At 40.1% G+C, this 23,833-nt stretch overlaps 2 protein-coding genes across 7 annotated transcripts in view; one reads left to right on the top strand and one right to left on the bottom strand.

Moving 5' to 3' along the window:
• LOC112574414 (phosphatase and actin regulator 1-like) overlaps positions 1–18,189 on the bottom strand; it is a 39,477-nt gene extending 21,288 nt beyond the window's left edge. For 2 of the 4 annotated variants that reach the window (XM_025255473.1, XM_025255474.1), the window contains exons 1-3: positions 17,900–18,189; positions 3,148–3,306; positions 2,147–2,248 (exon numbers count right to left, since the gene is read on the bottom strand). In XM_025255473.1, coding sequence (XP_025111258.1) covers positions 2,147–2,248; positions 3,148–3,306; positions 17,900–18,047 — 409 coding nt within the window. In that variant the 5' untranslated portion in view covers positions 18,048–18,189. Of the gene's footprint in view, positions 1–2,146; positions 2,249–3,147; positions 3,307–10,581; positions 11,260–15,697; positions 15,837–17,899 lie in introns of those variants that run through there. The other 2 variants (XM_025255476.1, XM_025255475.1) reach the window with 2 other exon arrangements.
• Positions 11,891–23,259, top strand: LOC112574415 (syntenin-1-like). 3 transcript variants are annotated; one of them, XM_025255482.1, is made up of 8 exons: positions 11,891–12,030; positions 18,794–18,879; positions 19,236–19,430; positions 19,662–19,835; positions 20,012–20,187; positions 20,592–20,763; positions 21,123–21,214; positions 21,713–23,259. In XM_025255482.1, the coding sequence occupies exons 2-8, from the start codon at positions 18,829–18,831 to the stop codon at positions 21,765–21,767; spliced, it is 915 nt and encodes a 304-aa protein (XP_025111267.1). In that variant the 5' UTR covers positions 11,891–12,030; positions 18,794–18,828; the 3' UTR covers positions 21,768–23,259. The 3 variants fall into 3 exon arrangements, with proteins under 3 accessions (XP_025111267.1, XP_025111266.1, XP_025111265.1); XM_025255481.1 differs by lacking the exon at positions 11,891–12,030 and adding an exon at positions 18,210–18,305 and having other exon boundaries at positions 18,795–18,879; XM_025255480.1 differs by lacking the exon at positions 11,891–12,030 and adding an exon at positions 18,652–18,676.
• The last annotated feature ends 574 nt before the right edge of the window (positions 23,260–23,833 follow it).

Raw genomic sequence — 23,833 nt, 5'->3', positions numbered from 1 at the left:
TGTCCACAGACACACCATCTTTCTCTGGATACCTTTAGCAATAATGAACGCATGTCTACTGTAAGATGCGCAGTTGGCACTGACGTGGCCAGAAGAGGGAGCTAGGAGGTCGTCTGTGCGCAACACCAAGGAAAAAGTGTGAGGAAAGTGTGGACTGAATACTGCTCTTTATGTGTAGACGTGGCGCTCGGCGCTCTTACCCCAGGCACGTCTCCAACTCGGACACGCTTGGTCATTCACTTACAAAGGAGGCCAACACATGATCCTCGTCAAAGATTTCCTCATCCTGGGTGATTTCTTACTTTCACCACAGGGGTGGACGACTGGCAGTTTAAGAGGTCAAATTAAGGTCACCTTTCACCCAAAGCCCACGATCCTGCCAATCGGTCTGGAAGCCTCTGATGCAACGTCAATCCCTACCACCCGCAGTTAGCAGGTCCTCACACCCATCCTTGCAACTTCCCAGACCTCAGTGATTGTTCTGGGTAAAGTCGACAAGGCAATAAGCAGGACAGCTTACCTCCACTGGGACTGTGGCGATCAAAAGGAGCATGCTTCATACTCTGTGTCAACCTGTGGGAATGAAGTCATCGTTTTCAGTCTTCTCCCCACCCCTACCCCTCCATGAATTGTCTCCCATCGTATGTAGGAAGAGAGAGAGAAACGGGGCAAGTAGGTCTGTAACAAATATCAAGTACACTGACTGGGAAGGCTTGGTGGCTTGGTGAGAAAGGAAATGCTCGCTGAAGCGGACAAGAAAATCTGCAAGACGCAGTACTGCCGACCTAATAAACGACACACTGACGGCCATTGTCTGCCTTTCCTAAGGCGGTATATTTGTCTTGCACCTTTCCGTGCCCCACCCTCCGGCACAGTTAGAGGGTCTTGCTACAGAGGATACTTGCGGGTCGTATTTCCTGCTTTACCTCGCGAAAATAATAATAAATTAAGAAATAATCCTCGTGCTTGCCCTACTAACCAACACTACCCTCTCCCAGCCCCCATCCTCCGACCCAAACAGGAATCGTGGAATATTCCAGCACAAATGTTTTGCTGATGTGGTTTATTTGTGTGCCACGCTGACATGTTAGAGAAAGGGTATGCAAAGTCTGATCATATGGGGCACAATGCCTGCGGCCATAGCCACTAGCTCCCACAACTAGTCCTGAACACAAGTTTCCTCAAGCTTTGAACTTCCTTCCTACACACGCAAAACACCAGTTTCTCAAGTGACAACACACTCGAGGACTCTAGAATTATTGGTCACGCTCCACTAACTGAGATTAGGCAGCAGCCTGCACCTTCGCTTGTCTACCTTCTTCATCTCCCCTTGGTTACCATGGTTAACATTAGCTGCTGTAGGCCAAGAACACTGGTGTTTGTCTGGTTTGCGGAGATTGCCGGTGTTTTCAACACTAGCGTGTTTCAGTTCTCCCTCTCACTCTGTGCCAATATCTGATCGTCCCGACCCCACTTTCAGCGCATGCTGCTCCTGTCTCTTCATTTCCAAATGTGGCTGCTTGATTTACTACCCGAGCTGCCTCGCGAAATCTGCATGCGATGGTAATTTGTTCTCTCAGCCCCAGCCCCCACACCCCCTACTTCCACCGGCTGGGAATCTCTTGTTTGTGGTTGTGCTTTCCGCCGATAAGGTGGCTGGAAATTACCTTTATATATGCCTCCCTCCCCACTCCAGTGCAGGGCGCTGCCTTCAGTCTTCCACCTGATAAGATACAGCAGCGCCTCAGACTTTCTGAAGCCTTGCTGTTATCCTCTTCCCCACTCTTTTTTTGTTGTTGGTTATTTTTTTTAAAAAAGGAACCATTGTGTATGTCAAAAACATGTTCTGCATATCACAGCAAAAATTTCTGGAACAGTTTTTAACTGTTAACTTTATACACCCACTTTTCCAAGGTCATTTTCCATGCAGAATATTCACTATGTGATAGTATAACCATTATAGAACAACATCTTGACAGCCCTGTCAAGAAATCTCTGGCAACAGTGAAACAGATCAAGCTAGTCAGCTGCTGAAAGGATTACTGTACAGCAGGTCTACCAATCCTTGATATAAATGTTAAACAAAACAAATCCATAAATTGCTGATGATTACAAACGACCTCACTTTCCCCCAAAAGAAGCTTACCAATCACAGGCAAGTAGTTTTGACTCCCATCAGGCTCTCTGATTACTCCTTTTCGTATCAACTCCTCTCGACTGGTTCTCATAGAGATCTTCCTTTCGATTTCTGTTAGAAAGATAAAAGATAAATTCTTTAACTCCTTGTTCTTACCTTCTCTCTCCTCTCCCTTCCACACTTCTAATACAAAACATGAGGTGGAAAGTACCCTGTGCACCGAAGTGCATACAAAAAAAAAAAAGCCTCACTTTTTTTTTCAACAAAACTTGCACAAAAACCAGCAGGAACCTGTTGGATAAATAAATGAAGCAATGAATGGAAGTTTAGTCCCAGAATAACCATTCATATCTCCTTCCCCAATATTACCTATTCATCCTCTTCACGTATGTACAAAGAGGAAATAGAAATCTCATTGATGTCTACCCTATTTTTTTCAAGGGCTGGACACGAACTTCATTGTGCTCCTTGCGATAACTTAAAGTTTCTAACTGTTACAAAACATGTTCCCCATAAACTGAGCTAATTGCTTCCTGACACTCTGTCATTGTATTTTCACAAATCTAGCTTTGGCTGCAGCGACTATCTCCTGTGACTAAAACTGAAAGTTGTAATCAGATATCTTAGTCACTAAATGCTGGACTGGAAAAAAAGTAGTTCAATAAAGTGTGTGAGTGTACACTGTAGGTAGTTAAGCAGTGGGAAAATGAGAAACATGGTGCAGGGAGATATCTTCCATAGATGAAAAACTATTTTTGTATCATAAACATCAACTAGAGATAAATGTATACCTCTCTTTACAGATTGTAGTAAAGTAAACAAAAAGCCTTCATGTACCTAGCTATATAAGCATATAGATAACCATTTTGGTTTTTTTTTTTAAAAAAAAGCTAAATTCAATGTTCTTTAACATAAGTGAGGTGAGAGAGAGAAAGAGAAGAGAAAAAAGAGAATGAGCAAGAGAAAAGGGAGGGTGAGAGAGACTCATATTTTGTGATAACAGGACTCACCCACTGCCGCCTTCTCGATGCGTTCGCTCTTCTTTTTCCGCTTCCATTTCCAGGGCTTGAAGATCTTGCCGATGGCGTGGAATCGGCTCTTGCGGTCCGCAGGCGGCTGTGAGGTAGTGGTCAGCGAACTGGGCTTGGCCTCGCCGTTCTTGCTTGAGTCTGGGCAAGAGATGGGACAGAAGCGAGCATTAGTCGACCTACAGGCCGTGGTCTCGGGCAACACGTACTTCGCTTTCACTCCCATCTGCACTGGCTTGGGCGACACGAGTAAACAGTGACATGGTCACTCCTCTTAAACCAGCCCCCGACGCGACGTCACCTAAACCCACTTTCCTGTGGCTTCCCAGGTCTTCTCCACCCACCCACGCACTCTGTTTGTTCTCTCATCCCCTTCCCCACCAATGACGGTCCCCACAACCCCCTTCCCACCCACGCAGCCCTCAGAGATGCTTCAACTGTTCTTCAGCACCAACGACGAGAGATCGCCAAAGAGATGCGACAAGCACCTGACGGCCCTCGCCATCTAATTCTCCTCTACTGCAGCATCTTACAGCCAACTTCCGACTGGAAGTAATCGGGAAATCCGGCGGATATATTCTTGACCTGGCTTTTTAGAGTCGTGTCATAGGTCAACGGTTCTTGTCGACAGAAAAGTCTCAAGGCTTGCTGTCTCGGCGTGACATGCATTTAAAATGTACTACAGCTGACATTACAACCACCACTGCTTCTCTCTCTCTCGCCCTCTGCGTTTGTTCTGAAATGCCAAGAAGAATAAAGCAGAGGCAAGAAGGCAGCACAAGCATCTAGGGTTAGGTATACAGGATGGTGCTAGAGGCCAAGTGGATGGTTAATGCCTAGCAGTCAGATTAACAAAGCACAAATTAACATTTTAGTCAACTACTTCATGTTAACTATTCAGATAGTGCCCAGCGCCGTTCTGTGCACCTGGCCCCAGGTCTTTCATTGACCGCAGGAAGACACCCCCAATGGGAAGAATGCACATAAACTGGAAGATGATATGCCAGTAGCCTAGAAGAAAAAAAAAGACATGCTTCCGCGGTTTGTTTCAGACTATGACCAAGGTCTGCTTTCTGTCTAGCGATTAGAAAGCCGGGGTTCCTTAATTACTCGCTTGATAAGACCCCGCTCCTTTTCCCTTAAAACTCAGATGGAAGATGTTGTGAGGAGGGGAGAAGAAGGGATTAAGGGTGTGTGGAAGTTCCTCGTGCCATTCCGACGTGTTCGTTATGTGACGAACGACCGTAGATATGGCAGCTCCTCGCACGATAACATTTCAATCATTCCACAAGCAACACGTGACCGCTGACCCGGTTCACTGCGAATCCCTCTCGCTACCCCACCTCGCAACCTATCTGAACATTTTTGTCCTAGAATGTGAGGTCTGGTCACAAAGCCCTCAACTCCCCGCCAAGAACTTATGTCAGCCTTTGTCACTTTCTAGATGTTGTTTCGGGTGCTCTCCGCATTCGGAATGTGTGCAAGAGATATAATCCTCCCCCCCCTTTGTTCCTCAGTAGATGGCAAGCTTTGACAACGAGGACTTCATACTATCTCTTAGTTCTAAAAATTGTTAATCAGTTACTTTATTTCGGCTTTAAAAAAAAAAACAAAAAAACATGGCATGGGGTGTATGCGTGCGTGTTACACTGCGCTACTTCAGTCAGCAGTTTCAAGTTTACTCCCGACTGCCTCCTCTCAGAAGCCGCCCGCCCCAGGTTGCCGCCATCACCTGTCAGGTGCCTCCATGTGATGCTTCCAATGCTCGGCTCCCGTGTCTTTAGTAAAAACTCTCGTTAAAGGGGAAAAAAATGACACTGTCATTGTGTCTGGCATGGCACCGATTTGGCCAACTCTGCCAAGTCTTGTCGCTTTCCGTGGGAACCAGAGAGTGGTTAGTACGACAAAGTTCCTCGTGAACGATCGCTAGCCTGGGACTCGACCCACCAGCAACTCGATTTGCGCGATCTTTTGATGGTGTCACAGGCATTGCGCACCCGTTAGGCTCTTTCTGTGCACTACCTTCTCCCCTGTCACCCCAAAACAAAAACTTCTTGTAACCAATTCAAATGCCCCGTTTAAGCTTTTACTCCAAATTAATAAAGAATTCGCCATAAAAAACACGCGAGCTTTTTTTTAAGAGGTCAGGTTCATTTTATTGCCTCTCTTTTGCGCGTTTGCTCTTTCTTTTGCGCGTTTGCTCTTAAACAATATCTGACTGGGGCCATAAATACATCCATACCTGGATTTGGCCCCACTTATACCTATTGTCCCATCAAATCCTCTCTGGACTGTACCTGAGGAGGACCGCTAAATTATCTTCCAACACTGCCAAGCACTGCATCCCCTCGCACATTTTCAGGCTTTTGCTAACCCTGACGTAAAGTACAACTGCTTTATAACCACGACCCCTGATCTTCATTCTATCTGACCTGCTAAGTGTAAATGGAGCCCAAGCTCAAATGTCACTGAAGCTACATATCGGGTCAGGGGCCACAAGGGAAAAGGAGGTGAGGCTATGACAAGCTGCTGACAATGCTGGCTTCTGCTAGATGGTGGGTTTGGGGGGTGGGGTCTAGATTGTCCACCTGTTTATGTTTTTTGACCTATCTGGTCTAAGAAAAAACCTGGTTCTCTCTTTCTCCATTCAAAATTTTAATTCCTGTTTTAGTTGGTGGCCTGCTACATGAAACAAAATTATTAACATACACATATGTGACTCTTGCTCTGTCTACCTCCCCCATTTGGTCACACTAAAACTCCTTCTCACACTATTTCATTCCTCATCTGATGCATCTGGCAATATGTTGGGTGTAAATTCAAAAATCCTAACTGCAATTATCAGAAATCATTCCGAGACAAAAATAGATTGAATTTCACTCTCATGACACCAAACACTATACTGATCTGACTCCCTTATAAGCTACAGATAAAGAGAAATGGGGCAACACCAAAATACAATGACCAACATCACTGTTATGTTCAACCAGTGTCAACAAATTATTCAAAAGTGACTGGACTGGTATTTTTTTTTACATCTCTTTGTCTCAAACATGTGAAAATAAACATTGGGACCCTTTTTTCTACTAGTAATCACAAGAGCTTTGGTCTCTGCAATTTAACACAATAGTGCTGGGAATTACATACTAAATCCCCTGTGTCAAATGAGTTAAGGGTATTCTTAAGTAGACACATGTTTTTGCAAATTTTTACATGACTTGTAAACAAAGTCATACATTCAACAATATGTGTCTCCTCTGCATAAAACCTTCAAATAGGTCAAGGCAGCATTAATGGCACTGAAGCAGAGCACATTTTTTAAAATGCTTGCAAAACAACTGTTTAAAACCAAGATTAAACCAGCAGGGGTGTGTTAGAAGCTACAGATGTACAAACAAAAGCAGTTGTGTTGATCCTTAGAACAACTGTCCACAGTTTGACAATGGCAGATCCGGATTACACAATTCTTCTTCAACAAGCAGCGCTGAATGACCAGATCATCAAATTCTAATAGTCTGTCAACATGCTTAGCTTGTCTAACATCTGTTCAAATTCTGTACTTATTTTAGCCAGCTATTTTCTGCTGGCTATAGTATAAGACCTACAATGTACCTTTTAAAAAAATCCTATTTAATCATCTGAAGAATAACTGGCTTCAATATTGACAGAAATTTTGGTTCAGGCTTATAATGATGATTTTACAATTTCAGCTTCAAACACACTCTTTCTCTCTTTTTGCACAAAACAAGATAATAGTGTCGAACATGAACTGGTCTGGGCCATATCACAATATCATCAGAACAATCTTACAAGAAACAGCACAAAGAGATAGATGATGAAGAAGCACACAGAAGGAGGAATGGACAGAAAACATCCAAGAGTGGACTTGCCTGTCATTCAAATACAATGCATCCCCAAAACATCATATACCCATGAAAAAAGGCAAAACTTGAGGGTCCAAGGCCAATAAGGACAATCATGATCATGAAGACAGAATATGAACAACCTTATAACACCCCTTGTCCTACCCGTTAAAAAGTTTGCAGTTGTAGACATAGTAATCCCAACAATTGTTGTTCTGACCTCTTTACATAACCCTAACTGTATACACCTATCACATGACTGAAAGTGTGTGAATGTCCCAAAGTATCTGATCTTATTTAAATTTTAAGTTGTTCCTTGTGAGAGCAAGTAGTGAAAAGTAGGCAAAGGAAGTGGAGGGAAAATTTTTGGGCCACAAATCCTGCAGCTCTCCAAACATAATCCGATTACTCAGGTTTGGGAATTAGAGGCCATGTAAGATTTCCGGAAGCTAACGGAAGGTCATTAAAAAAGTACTCCATTTGCTTCAGTTACCGAACCATCCTGTGCCCACAAATACACTGGCACTGAGCCATGCATGATTTTGACACGGAGTTTATGCTTTAAAAACTAATTTACAATGAATGATAAGCTTATGTTACATGGAAGTATTCTTTCATCCTAGAATCTGATCACTGCATTGTATTGAAATGGTAATGAACCTCAATCACTAAAAAGGCCATAGTGAAGTTTTGTATTAAAATTTACTTATAAGTGCAATTTAAGGAAAACAGGAATAATCGTATGGTTACCAGTTAAATGCTCCTTTACTAACATGGTGATCAAACTACTGCATGCAGAGTTTTTAATCTTGCAGTCTGCAATTTTAGGACACTGTTCAGGCTATCCAATGTCCCATCCAACACCACTTCAATTGAGACATCAAATATCTGGCCAGTTCATCAAAGTTTGGGGCAATCCACTGATGTGTGACCAAAACTCACCCTTAGGGTGTAAGATTTTAATGTGACACTTATGGATAGAAACAACTTTTTCTGCCTGAATGGGTTTTCTGTCTTTGCTCTTGAAAGACAACTGATCCTTTTCCTTTACAAAAAAACCTATGCAGCCCCAAAAAGATCATGCAGTGGGTTTGCCAACAATGGGTCATTTTCTTACAATCAAGACTGAGGGTTACTGATTAACACTCAAAGACTATTGTCACAATGATACTCAAATATTAGAATTACAGTGGAACCTCGGTTAGCGAACGCCTCGGATAGCGAATATTTCGGTTAACGAACAAAAATTTCGTTAAAAGTTTGTCTCGGATAGCGAACAAAATTTCGGATAACGAACAGCCACGTGAACAACACGTGACCGACCAGCGTGTCATCATTCGCGCTCGAGACACAGTTACGATCAGTCGTTCCTTATCTATGCGCATTCTTCTTATTTAGTGATTGCAGTGCTTTATTTTAATAAGATAATCCTCAATCATGCTCCAAAGAAGATTAAGAGCAATTAATAGTAGTGAGGTAATGACAAGGAAGCGCCAACAAACGATTTGAAAAAGAAATGATTTCAAAGTATGAAGGTGGCATGCGTCTGTCGGATATGTGATGTCGTATTACCGAAGAGTTTTACAAAAAAGGCAGAAGATGGACAAGTTTTGTCCTTTAACAAAAGCACAGAAAAGGGAAGTCACCCCCGATTTTATAATGTCACGTGTGGCTCATGGAGGGGAATCCAGTAGCTTCCAACCAAATGTTGAAAAATGTTAACTTTTATATTGCATTATAACTGTTCTCATTAAAACAAATACCTATATAGCCTGTAACTTTCAAATATTAGTGAGTCAACAGGGGCTGGGAACCAATTAAATATTTCCCTATGGGAAAAATTGTTTCGGATAACGAACATTTCGGATAACGAACAACTTTCCAGAACGGATTAAGTTCGTTAACCGAGGTTCCACTGTATACACACAAAGCATCATGCAATCAGCTCATTAGATGTTATCCTTTATGATTTGTTATTTATAGTTTTCACTTCTCCAAAGCTGCATGCACCAACACTATAAACCAGACAGCTGTCAATTAGAGTAAAATAAAAAAGCTTCAAAATTGTTCATAAAACACTGTTACCGTTTGTCCCCAGCCCACCTTGCATGCAGTATGGCTAGTTAATGATATGATTTCCCCTTATCTGTGTGTCTGATGGAGCATTCTTTCCATTTCCTAATGTTTAATCAGGGCAGGGTGCTAACATACAAATTTCTGCAGGAATCCCCTCCCCATTTTAACTACAGATGCTGACTGCATAACACCATGGCAAAGGTTGAGTGCCAGAGCAACCAGAAAAATGGGATAACCAAAAGAGACCTCTCAGAAACATACCTCACCATAAAAGAAGCCATTAATTACGACATTCCATAAAGTCCTTACAGACTGATAACTACATGACACATGAACCCTAATTAGTGACCTGTGATCCTCAAAACTATGCAATCTCTATAAAGTAGAAATCTCTAATTTCATGTTCCCTCCTTCTCATACTTGGCAAAGAAACCAGTATGCCCTTGATGTTAAGAAAATGTTGATCCTCCTTTTTTAACACTTCTGAAAATATGCAGCCCACCTTACACATTTATGAGGATGAAACTAAATGAGAGGACTGGAATGATAATGATATTTCCAAATTTGTAGCCCAGGAACCTTCTCTTTGCAATGTTGAATCATTTAAACAGGTTGAACCAATGCTGCTTATCTATTTTATGTCAAATACTGTAAAACTGTAGTAACATCCAAAACACCATAATAAGAATGAAGAAGGAAAGAAAGAGCTTGTTTATATGATGCTTTCAACTCATATAAGGTTATAAACTAAATAAATTAATGCATCAGACCTGACCATGCGTAACAACAAGAACATACTGTAACAGTTGTGTAAGATAATGGCATGAGGTAAAAGCTCAGACACTTCCCCTTATTTATAGTCAACATGCTGACGATTAATCACTCAAGCATGACGTCGGCACCTAAAGCACATAAATCTGTGTAAAAATTATACAATTCACCATATGTCCGATAGGCAGGCCTACCAAAACTTACAGGTCACAATGCCCTCATTGTGTTTGGCTCCTGAAGGCCATATTTGAACTTTGACATAAGCCTTTCTGCTCATTGGACTATAAAAAGCTCTGACGTCTGCCCAGAAAAGTGAAATAAGGCTTGCTGAACTTTTATGTCCCACCCAGAACATAAACAATGTTGGTTATTTAAATTTTGCTTAAAAGAAGTTAAACAGTTGTTCTCTCCTGTTATTACTTCCCTAAAGAGAGAGAAAGTATGTGAGACAGAACATAAACACGATAATGTTCATGTCGCGGAAGTAGAGGACAATACCCGTGACAGATCACACAAGAATGCACGTTACATGATAAGGAAGTGACAAACTTGGGGGAAGAGAATCGCGACAGACAAAACGGAATGCCTAAAGGGAAGACAACCCACAGCAGTAAAACTGTTATATTGCCTTTGTTTCAAAATACATCACTTGACAAAAATAAATAAAAAATAATGTGGTGTTAGATGGAGGTGGGAAGAGACATACCTTTGTCGACTTTCGCTACCCGAGTTCGTTTGCGTCGCCGCAGCCTAGCCATAAACCCGTACAGAACTCGTCGCGGTCCCGTTCGCGGGGATGAACGGACGGATTGTGTCGACGACGACAGTGAAGTCGACAACATCGTAGCGGTGGTGCCGTCTGCATCAGCAGTGGTGGAGATCGCCGAATCATCCCTCCCTGTATCGTCTTCATTGCACGCTGACGGCGACAGGCGATGGAGCGGGGAGGGAGGTTGTTCCACCGGCCCCTCCAGCGCGACTGCGGCCAGCGCTGGTTTCTAGCACGCTGAAGGCAGGCCCACACTGTCAGGTGTATCCACCACACACACACAAAAATGATGCGACCCCCACACGCAACTAAAGTCTGTGGTCGGCCGTGTCGGATGACCCAAAATGGTCCGAGCGTGAGGGCTTCTCGCCAACACCAACAGCTGGCCAAGTACAAGCACAGACCCTTGGCGACTATGAAACAAGTTTCGTCTCTCCACAACTCTCGCAGCTTAGCCAGTTGGCATCGGAAGCGATGCAGATTCCTGGCCCCAAAAGTGAGACCTCGGCCAAAACATGCCACCGCACAACAAGTTTTGGGGATGTTTCTCTGCCCGCAGCATGTAAGCTACTGTGTGCCTCTCGTGTAGCCCTCGCTCCGTGTACAGCGCGTGTGCTGTAGGTACGCACAGCCCAGGGACACCTCGCTGCCTCCCAAACTCAAGCAACAGCCCCGCTCTCTCGCCGGGTTGGCCAGTGCTGGTCACGTGGCTCAGGGGTCGCGGTCGGGCGAACTGAAACTAGGACCCAGGCCTCAGTACAGCCGTCAGTGTAGATATGCTGTGGTGGCTACATGCACGGTGCTGCAGACTCTAGCCAACGCGTGGTTCCTGCGGAGGAGATAAAGGATGCCATTAACCTCCCACTCGCATGCTGGCTGGCCTGGCAGCAGAAGGGAGCAGTGATAACGGCAGTCTACCTCGGGAGCCCCAGCGCTTTCACTATCTGCTGCTGCGCTACACTTGCCAAGAAAACTTCGCTTCCAGTTGTAGCAGAAGGAACCTATCTTTTATAAAACACATTTCTTATGGGCAGAACGAAATGTGCGACACCGAACATAAGACCATCTGAAACATTTCTTTTAGTTGACGGGTACAACATCTGTGTCTTCTATTACATCCATCTACTCGTGCGACGGAAAGACACGCAGCACAAAGGATGCCTCGTTCCGGCAGCCTGACAAGTCTGAAAGTCGGACCCTGAATATCGCTTGCTCCACAAAGATCGTCTTTTTTTCATAAATCTTTCGAAGCAGCTGCTGGTGAAAATTATTGTTCAGGGGGTTGTGCCCTGCGGGGGTGTCACTCCAGCCACAAGTAGCTAGGGCCAGCTACCACACCTTTCTTGCCCACGAAGCGTGACGGCCTCGGGGGATTCCATAGTACCGGTGAGTGTACTCTGTGTGGTTAAAACTACTTAACGATAAAAAAAAAAAAAACATTGTACATATTGCTACTTATTCGTTTCTACGCGCGTAGTAAAATCTGTGGGACAGAGGTGATGTCCGACTTTTATTTTTAAATAGGGGTAAGGATAGTGACACCTGATCTCACAATGCCTGGTGTCATTCTTGTACAGCACAGGTGTGTCACATTTTTAACATACCTTTGTGGTCCACAAAACCCTTAGGTACTAAGAGAATATAGTGTTAATAGTAACCCAAACTGAAATGCAAGACTTATGGGACAAAATATAAGGTCATGATTGATTCATGTGGGCATGGACATCTACGCAGGACACGTGTGTGTCGAAACGCTAGAAAAAGTTTTGAAATAAACAAGTCATTCAAAATAGAAAAAGGCAGTCTGCCACTGCTTGTAACTTAATTAAGGAAAAAAGTACCTTTTGCATCTAACTGCTACCAACTGTTACAAAGTATTTTTTTAAATTTTGACTTCAGAGATTTCTAGCATCATAATTTCATCGTGACTTAACAGCATGAAAACTAAATGGTGATTTCACTGATCAAATAACACAAGAGGTGTCATGGATGGTTTACCAGTCACATGATAATATGCCTGTACCATTCAGTGCAAATTACATTTCATACTGAGAGCAAAAAGAGACTCCCTACAAAACTGCTATTCCTCAACACTAGGGTGCCTCTATCAAGCAGCCAGCCTTGAAAAGTGTATGTTGTGAACATTGAGAATACAGGGTTATAACTGCACTATGTTACTGATTAAGACAGAAGGCTTGCTTTATTTTTTTTTAAAAGTTGTAAAGCAGATTGGACCTGCAGCAGGTCTTGCCAAAGTTGAAAAATTATGCAAGTTTTTAGAAGCAAGCACATTCAGGTTGAGTTTTTGAAAAAGGGAGTTCAAGCCCATTGCCAAGGCAACCTGAGATCTGTTGCTGTATGAGGAAGAGAGAGAAAACTAGGATGTAGCAGCCTTTTCTTTATTTAAATATTTTTGGCTTGATCTATTTATGCTTAAGGAAATGTAGACAGTTAAAGATTTTGACCAAAGAGAAAGAAAAAAACCACCCACTTATACAGAAATCCTACCCCCCACCCTACCTGACCACAATCTACTTTCATAATGCTTAAAACATACAAATTGTTTGGTCAGGTATTTTAATCTCGTATTAGAAAGGTTCTTTCAGTTTTCATGGCTAGATATGAATTCCCCTTTCAACTGATATAAGATCACAAATGCCAGAAAGAAGTGGGGGAAGGGGGTTGGGATCGTGAAATGCTATTTGCAGGTAGTATTATGCCATGAAACACCAACATCTGCTTTGGTATAACACTCAAGCGAATGGCTGGAATGCAGCTCACCCTGAAAGCATTCCACAGTGTACTGACTCAACAAGACAAGCAAATATGTCTGTGCACTAAATATTCAGGCTAAGCATACCCACGCCATCAACTTTCTAGCCAATACATCTTTTTTCTTGTCCCATTTTCTCACTGACTGAAGTGTAGATTGCATCTCTAAATGAGAAGAATGGAGATTGTTGAAAAGAAGAAGAGAGAGATAAGTATTAATGATAGGATAGGATCATACTGGACTGCTAATTGTCACACAAATTACAATCACATACTGCATGACAGAACTAATGTTATAATAATATTAAAGTCTGTACTGATAAAATAGTAAGCTAGAAATATATAGTAATTAGAATAAAGTTCGTGCATCTTAGTAAGTTTTAACACTGTATGTGAGGACTTGGACTAGAAAAAAAAAATCAAGACTTTCAAAGCAGGCACTTGAAGCTAAGTGAGGTGAAGTGAGACAAGTTATATGGTACTTGCATATCTAATGCCACTTGTCTGTATTTATAAAATATATACAGCAGCAACAACAGTCAATAGTTATGCTGGTTTTAGTTATTGGGGGTTTGCAGTTAATGCATAATGAATATGTCAACTTTGGACTAACTGAATTTAAAGAAAGATAGCCCTATAGTTGGGGAATGAAGTGTTAGAGCTCTTTTTTTCTAAACTTTGGGGCCAGCTTTTCTAAATGCAGTCCCATCTCCTCTCCCTCCCTGCCTTATCCTCCCCAACCCTCTACTAATCAAGGTACCCATTCTTCAGCTTGGTGAAGTATACTGCATCACATGGGTATCAAACTGGCTAGTTTGTATGCCTTCAGGCATAGAGTCCATTCCTCTCACTACTAGGCTATCTGCTACCCCTGGAAAAAGGGAGGGGGGCATTGATGTTTTAAACTGAGCCAGCAGCTAAGGCTATATCACCGCAAGGCAACCAGGCCTGTAAACAGATGCCACATGCAGAGAAAGATCATCATGCTAGAGAGAGCTGAACTAAGGACAGCCAACTTTTATTGCATTAGCAACAGGTTAGAAACTGAATGAATAAATTACGAACAGGCTGACAGTACGACTGCATAGGGCCATTTTGCTTTAACCTGACTTTATAATTATTCAACATTATTCTATTTTAATATCAAGAAGATGCCAGACCCTGGGTTATAATAATTTAGCATACATTACAAATTATTTTTCCAGTTGCCAAGCTCGACAGCAGTTCACATCTAAGAACCCTGTGCAGGGGAGATAACACTTTTTTTTTGGAGCAAACTGCAGAGTGAAGAGACATTTACGTACACTGTAGCATCAGCTACATTGCTTACAGAAGTCACTGTTATATAGATTAATACTCAACTAATATTCAAGAAAAACATTCCAATTCTACCTGGTTGATATACATGTTTTGTACACTGACTGGAAATCACTCTAGTTTTTTTGTCACTGGAATAGGTGTAATTGTATGTTTGTCACTGCATCTAGGGCAGGGTTTTGAATGTAGAACAACCCTTTTTTTTCACACCACCTTCTACTTTCCCTGATAAATCAGTTACATAGTTACTGCTCAGCGGACAAGAAAGTTTTTTTAGACACAGGCCTTCAACTATCAACTAGCTGTTATGCAGAGATACAAAATAAGTACAGTAACCACTAAGCTATTGGACTGCACTAACAGTGCAATATACATGTACAGTCAGCTCTTGATTTACCTAAGTGGTTTTGTTTTGTAGGTCTCTGTGTAAAGCAATTATTATTTTATATGAATGTGCTTGTACTATGTAATTTGCTTAAACTATGTTACACAAAAATGCAAAAATTAATGCCTTTATGTATAAAAAATACTAAAATGTAAACACAATACTGTTTAAAATGGTGAAGGGAAAGTGCCTGATATGCATGAGAAATTAAATTTTTTTTTTTTGGTTTTCTTTTAAAATTCTTGACATAAAATCAAACTTATACAAAGCAACTTTATGCAAAGTGATAACTGTACTACTGTAACATTGTTATATAGATAAATTTGAGTTTATCTTTATGGTTAATGGAAGACATTTGTAAATACCTATGATACCATTCTTGTTACTAACAGTAAGAAGAAGAAACATTCCAGTGCTGAATGAGTTAAAATACTTTCTACATATGAAATGGTGAAACAATAGATTAACATGTAATCTTCTTTTTTAAACAAGATCTAAGCCTTTGAAATCAGAACTCATTTCATAGCATCACATACAACAAAACAGGTTTTACATTAATTGAAAATGTAAAATTGTTACCCTTGCTGGGTTGTGTCACCTGCAGTCTCCCTTTTTTTGAAAACATTTTATTCTATCCCATCACAATCAACAGCACCACTGTCATCAAGCCATCACCACTGACTGAACAAACCTGCATCTGGATAAGCCTGCTGAGGGACCTTGTCATGTGCTACATCGTTCAGTTATCAAGAAACGCTTGTCTGATAAGACTATATCTGACACATACTTTTTTTTCTATCCCATTTATCATCGTCCATCAGCCTTTTTTCTTGATTTCACACAGGTCAACCTGACAACTCTTGTGCATAGTTTATCCTGATAAAGATACTTGATCCCTCACCTCTTTAAGAAAAATCCAACTAAGTAGGTTGATCAGAGAATACCACCCCTGAAAATTCATCTTACACTGTAATCAGAAATTTTTTTGCTAATCATTTAACATCAGTCAGCATTATAAACTGTAAATAAAATCAAATACACTTAAGAACTTTAAATTATAAGTATGTAATCTCATAAATGTTAACTTTATATCAAGCAACATTAAACAGTCAAACTGGTTCTTATTATTTGCTGTTCTGAGATTCAGGATTGACAAGGAAGAGTCCAAAAATCAAGTGTCGCCTGTTCTATTTTTGTTTATCAAGCATTAGTTTTAAGTATACAACAGCACACTAGAGAGACATTAAAAAACCATTAACATTTAAGGTGCATATTTAAAAATATATATACAGTTTGATTTTGGCTGGGTTAGTTTTCCGTTTTGAGCAATTTATGTACAGGACCAAGGTAAGGGGCAGGCAGACGAGGCATCTGCCTAGTGCTCCCATGCTTTTGTTTTAAAACTGTGGCATCATGGGCCCCAGGTACGCCCTATGCCTCAGCCCTGCAGGGGCTAAAAACGGGCCAGCCTATTTAAATATGTTTGTGTACGGAAAGTAAATAGCTAAATGGTTAGAGCTATGGCTGTTGACATGCACAGTAACAGATTCAATACTCATAGAGCATTGTGAACTTTCCCTAGTTCTTCCAGCTGTGGAATGAGTACCCAAATCTTAGAAGGTTGGTGAAGGTAAGGCAGCAGAGGAGAGAAGATGGGCTCTGCTTCTGCAAAAAAGCTGGCCCTGAGAAAAGTGGCTTCTGCCAATGACCAAAAGGTTTACCTTGTTTTTGGTGGGTATGTCACATGCATATTCTAAGGTTTCATGTAACTTTTTGTTTCGAAAAAGGTATTGAAGAAAATAAGTAGAGAGAGCCACAGTATTTTGGAGACAGGAGCAGCAAGTGCTCTAGTGATCTACTTCCGCTGCTCTTCCTTTCTCTGATAAGTAACAATTTCTTCTAACTGGGTAGGGGAAAGTCTAGCCCCCTAAACTCTAGCCATGGGGTTTTCCAATTGACTAAAATAACCCTATAAAATATTAAATTTTTGTTTACATTTTAATAATTACAAGGATTAAAATATGAATACAGCATTCATCTAATTGTAACTTAAACATCAATTCAAGTGGTTATGCACTACATAATGCATTTGTTAAGGTGTGTATCTTATTAGGAGACTACCTAGATAGTGGTAGAAAGCAACAAGTGTACTTTAAAATTTATGCATCTATAGTAAATGCAGATTCTGTTCATTTACAAAGGATATATCTAAAACAGACTCAAGATGAGGCAATAAGGTGAATGATATTGCTTTAAGTGATAGTCTTTACATGTAAATGGTCATTCACTAAAATATAGATACAATTAACAACTTAAATGCCTTTAGAAGCAGACGGATGTAAATAATGTGAGGTCTGCGAGTGAGTGGAATGTAGTTTTTTAAAGTGTTGTATTAGTTTCATTAACTAGCACAGTTGACCTACCTCTCCTTCATACGAACACAGACGAGAAAAAAGAGGGACAGCTTGTGAAGTTGTTTAAATGGTCTGAACAATTGCATCTCATTGGATTGTCATCTAAATTTTCTTTAATTAAAGACTAACATTTTCTTGTCCCTGCAATCTTTTTGTTTGTGTGTCTCTTTGTAATTGCAATTTCTTATTTGTCTGCTCTTATATGCACATCAGAAGGTTAAAATAGGGAGTTCACAAAAATTGCGGAAGCCTGCAAACTCGATCGATAGAAGTGAATAGTCTCCGATGTTATTTTGAACACTGGGCGTGTACTTTTATATCACTTATAAGTCATACAGAGCACTTTTGTCAGCTCGAGGATGCTTACCTCTTTCATCATATAACACGTTTAACGAATTCACTGCCGGTTTCGGATCGCTGCTACTTCTGTGGCGGTCATGGGTACGATTTACGGCGACCCCATCTGTTTTGGTAGCCATTCTTCGTTCAGAATTCCGGTCACTTCCGGAAACCATTTTCCCGGAAAAGATCAAAATTCTGTATATAAATTATGTACTGCCAAAAATGTAAGTCAATTTTAACGTGACTTTATTTTGAAGTCATATAAATTTGTTTGTGGTTTTGTTGTAATTCTTGCACAATCCCCCGTGCACGATGATGTCAGCGGCATATGACTCGTGACGTCAGAGCACGAGAGTTCCTTGTTATAAATACATTGACGAAGCGTTTTGCTTAAGCACTAGTTGCGATCTACATCCTGAAAGCATTCAGAAGTAAGTACTCTAAAGTGGTTTTATTTTCTCCTTTATGCTGTTTTGTCAGGTACACCATTTTTACTTCAGAATTATTATAAGGAAGGTTGTAATTTGATACATAATTCGATTATGTGTTTGGGGCATCGACTATCCTCATTGGCGTGTCTGTTGTCAATCGTGTCCTAGTCCGTGAGCTGGCTGAGCTCGGTTCTTTGATGTGATGTATCTCAGGTGTAGTTCACATAACACGTCTGATGTTTTTTGTAGAAAATCTTGATTGACTTAAAAAAGAAACAATTCTTCTTCTTCGTAAACAGCGACACTTGCTTTTGGTCACGACCACGACTACGGATGTACTAAAAATAGGATTAAGGGTCACATGTTTCTGAGTAAGGTTTCACGAGTTTTCCTTTCTGATTCTCAAACTTGATAAGATGTATTAAAACAGTGAATACGCGTGTTTTTCCCCTGTGCAGACAAGAAGTATCATAAACTTTCATTTGCAGGTTTTTTGAAGGAAGATCAAAAAAAATCTTTCAAGATGTCTTTGTATCCGTCTCTGGAGGATATGAAAGTTGACCAGCTGCAGAAAGTAAGCGAAAAGGATATCAGTTACTATTTTCTTATTTAATTGGAAACAATGCTACCTTACATGTGATATGCTGGACCTTATAAAACGCTAGTTTTATGTATTACCTGATAGTCTCTTACCCCCTCCCTTTGTCAGCGGTAAGCATTCTTTCTCCTTAACAGTGGATAAAGGCCACATCTGTTGCTACTTTTGTCTCGCAGTGTTTTAAGCTATGGGATACCATTAAATCAACTGATTGCTGTGCTTTCACAGACATTTTCAGCATAAATGACCCCGTATTGTTATTTATTGGCAACAAACACCTTTTACTCTAGCACTTTTGCTTTAATTGTTTATCATTAATTAAACCATTTCAGGCACAGATGCAGTATGAACAGGGTGTAACACAAGTTGCAGCTGTTGGTTATCCAAATACAGGAAATGTTGTGCCTCAGGCTTCATCAGCATTCTCGCCCTCGCTATATCCCAGTCTTGGTGACTACATGGGCCTTCAGCTTACACCAGAGTTTGTACAACAGAATATGCCACTTGTTGCAGCCAGTTACCCACAGGTTTGTACAATGCTGTCTGGTCATGTAGTTGTGAATGGGTGGAATAGGAAAAGAGAGACACCACTGAAAAAATCTAGGTTTTACTATGTTTTGGAAATTGGACAACAGTAATATAATTCAGCGTTTGGTTATTCAAAATTCTGGTACACAACCTATCAAGCTGTCCGTGACAGATGACATAGAACTGGATTGTAAAAACCTGTGAATTTTAATCTGTTACTTATACAACAGGAACTGCAAGTTGGTGTCCGACAGACCTCCACAAGTCAAGCATTGGTTGCTCCTGTGACTGGACAGAACAACAAGGCCCTCTTGCGTTCAGAAATCAAACCTGGTATTCGTGAGGTCGTCTTGTGCAAGGATGGAGAAGGCAAACTGGGTGTTCGAGTGCGGCATGTTAATAATGTAAGAATGGGTGCTGTTTTTTTTGGATTAGTATAACTTTAGGTCTCCCCAAAATCATGGTAACAGCTTTTTTATTAGTATTTATTGTCATGAGAAAGAAGGCTTATACTGTAAAAGATGCCTTGGGGAAAACATTTTGCAGCTCCTTTTTTTTTTTTTCTCTGTTCTGATAATAGGGTCTGTTCGTTGCACTGGTTCAAAAGAACTCGCCAGCTGCGTTGGCAGGATTGCGATTTGGTGATCAGATTCTACAGATAAATGGACAAACAGTAGCCGGCTGGGACAACGACAAAGCCCACAACTTTATCAAAAAGTTGGATCCGGAACGCATTACCATGGCTGTGCGAGACAGGTGAAATTTTAGTTCAGAGGTTGAAGTTTTCTTAAAGCTTAGCCATTAAGTTTTATATCCACATACAAATACAAACAAGTGCATTCTGCACAAGGGAAACCCCAGAAATCTTGTCCTTAGCACTCATTTAGTACCTTTAGTTGTAGGCTAAATCTTGCATGGTAAAATGTAGATCGAGCAGAAGGAAAGTAAGGTAATTTATTTTTCTTTGTGGTGTTTTGTCCAGGAAATTCATTAGCGATTTGGAGAGGATAATCACCTTTAGATTGTAATCCTATTTAAATGGATGTATTTTACAATGTTATAGTATTGCAGGATATTTAATGGAGCTTGCATTTGTTAGATACTGTCCCAGGATTCATATTTGTGTGATGCTTAATTTTAAACAATTTTGCTTTTTTCAGGCCATTTGAGAGGACCATCACCATGCAGAAAGATAGCAATGGCTACATTGGCTTTGTCTTCAAAGAAGGCAAGATCAAGTCCATTGTAAAGGATTCCTCAGCAGCCCGCAATGGCATTCTGACAGACCATCAGCTCATTGAGGTTGGAGGCCAGAATGTTGTGGGACTCAAGGTGTGTATATACAGTTTTATATATGTCTGTAGCTGGTTCCTCCAGATTTCCTTTGTGTTTAATAATCTAATGAGCACTACACATTTAATGCAGCTAACAGACTGTTAAAAAAAGGGACTTTTCAGTCTGCCTTTTATAATAACTTGCCTTTCCATTTCTTTGTAATATTTTTCCTTTTTGAGAAAAGTATAAACCTAGTGTACAAAATCACCTGGAGTACATGATGTAAATGGTTTGAGTATGTCTGTCCACATATTTACATTCTTTCCCATACATTTATTGTTTTAGAAAATACTTTTTGTTGGGATTTTGGCATTTTAACAAAGGAACAATTCTTTTTGCTTTTAAAAAAACAACAGGATTCCGAAATAGGCGAGATCATTGATGCGGCCGGAAGGACAATTACAGTGACAATTATGCCTTCATTTCTGTTTGATCACATTATCAAATGGTAAGTTCATTTGCTTGGTGAGACTTCAGTTCCATGGACTGTTCAGCTCTTCTTAAGAAAAGTTTTAAGACAATTATAGATTTTGTTGCCACCTGGCCAAGGCCTACCATTATCTAAAGATGTTTACAGAGGTGTGCCATCAAAGTATTTAGATTTTTTTTACATAAATTAAAATTTACTGTTTCAGATTTTGATCTTAAACATTGCATGATATTGCAAAGTAGGGTTTGTGTAACTTTCAGTGTAAATAAAAGGACAGAAAAACATTCTTGCTGAAAACTGAAAAAAAACATATCAAGAGTGTTTGCCTTGTTTGTATATGTCATCATTCTGTCTTTGAAGTTTGGTAAATTCTGACTAAACATTTGAATAATTGAATGAGGATTAAAAGAGTTGTTTGGTGAAGGGAAGGGTGGGAAATGAAAGACATTAATGATTTAAGGATCTAACACTATATACGCATTTGATGAACGTTAAACTGTTCTGCCTTTATTACAGCATGGGAAACAGCCTGATCAAGAAGCTAATGGACAGCTCCATTCCTGACCTGTGAAGCATCTGTTTCTTCATTGAGTGATGCCATCAGCTTTACTATGATCACACCGAAAACTGTGTGAAAACATTCATTACCTGCAATTCACTTGGACTGTAGAAAATGCAGACAGTAGAGCTGTTTTGTTGTCATCTCACCGGTGTTTTTTTCGCTCTTCAAAAGTAGCTTTCAAGCTGCCTGAAAACAATTGCCTGCAGACTGCGGCCCTTTGGCCAGAAAGATGTCTGCAGTGGACGGCCACACACAGTGTAAATCAACTTTAAGTTCTAGCTTCTATTTCTTTAATCATTTGAAGACATTCCAGTTTGTGTGATGGCTATTAGGTGGGTTTTCAGTGTAGACAAAAAAAAAACTCCTACAGTCAGTAGTCATCATCTCATGCAGGCTAGATCACGTTTTGCAGAAGACTTAAGATGTTGATGGAAATCTTATTGTGTTGCTGCAGAATCCTGTGCTGTATTTGTGATTTGAGGTAATAGCAGGAACCTTCTGCTTCTGTAAATGGTCACTGTGTATATATATATGGCAGCACCTTCCTGATCCCCAGTTAAAGTTCCCCCCTCCCCCTTTTTGTGGGTAAGTGGTCTGTCCTATGTGATATCTAATTATGACCAAATTCATAAGGCATAATTGCATTTTTTAAATAAAGCCATACAGAAGTTTTATGGAAAAATTTCATCACAAAGATTAAGAAGCAACATATTCAGTATTCAAATGTGTTCACTGGCTTATAAAATTTACCCAAAGCGGCTTTGGATTTTTTTTTTCATTAGCCAAGATGTTAAAATCGAAATATACAGTTTTGATGTATATCTACTGAACTTCAATTAAAAAAATCCTTGATTTGTACTAATTGTTAACAGCAGAAAGAAAAAATGTTATCAGTAGGATAAATTTCATATAGTTTTTTTTTTAATTTCCATTTTTACTCTGAAGATAATTTGCTAAGCATTTAAAATGTTCACATAAAAATTCTATTTGGCATGTATTTAATTAAATATAAATGTATTTTTCCTGTCCATATCAGAAAACAAAATCTTGGTCAGAAAAAAGATGCTTCATGTGATTTGTGGATGTGCTAACCAGAATGAGTTGCTAAACGAGAATGTTTTGGAGAATTCTTTTTAAAAAATTTCATGTCGGTGGCATTTGGAATGTCTTAGCAATAAAACTGCTACAGGATTAATTGCTAGCTTTCCAGAAAACAGTCAAGTATTTAAGCACACAATATATTATATTGTTTCATTTATTTTTAAGTTGTCAGTTGTCTTAATTCATAATCCACATGACGATATGTTACAAGAATGAAATAGAAATATTGTTGTTTTTGCAAATGTGCAGGTGTCTTTGTTTTATGTACAGTTTTGCTTGACATTCTGGGAACATTTCTTTTTGGTTTTGTTTCCTTTTAATGTTTTCATAGTTTTAATGTTTTCATAGTTAACATGAAAACTACAACCTTCAAGAGAATAAAATCAAATTCTTTACATTATTGGTTAGTTTGCATGCATGTTTTCATTACAAGCTGCTGTGGGTGGTTTTTATACACGGTGACTTTGTTAGTAATCAGATTGATTCTTTTTTTTTTTCTGACAATTGTGAGATAAAGCTTGTTAGACTTGCAAAAGGTTAAAAGCAACAATCATGTGGCTAATGAAGAAATGTTAAGAAGAGTCAGTTATGCTTTGAATTCACCAGTGTCAAACTTATGAAAATGTTCTTTAAAGCGCATTCATTCCCCCCTCCTCCCACCACACACTTAAAAATAAATGTGATGTTACTTTTATTCATATTTTTCTATTTTAGTTTGTTTCCCTTTAAAAAATCTAGATGGCATCTTTAGACACATTAAAAGAAAGAACTATACAACACTGCATGGTCTTTGTATATGAGGAAGGTGAAGGTCTTTCAGAAGTCTGTGCAGTTGGATCCTCTGAGGGATGCCGCAAAGCTCTAACCCTGAACTGAGTGCAAAGGTCTACCCACATCTGGTGCTTGAGGTAGGGTGGTCCTGCAAGACATGTTTTGAAATCAATTCGGAGCTGCCACTATCACACAAGGCAGAA

This window comes from Pomacea canaliculata, linkage group LG10 (genome assembly GCF_003073045.1).
Source record: "Pomacea canaliculata isolate SZHN2017 linkage group LG10, ASM307304v1, whole genome shotgun sequence".
In the NCBI taxonomy this organism is placed as follows: domain Eukaryota; kingdom Metazoa; phylum Mollusca; class Gastropoda; order Architaenioglossa; family Ampullariidae; genus Pomacea; species Pomacea canaliculata.
This window is presented reverse-complemented; position numbering and strand designations above follow the sequence as displayed.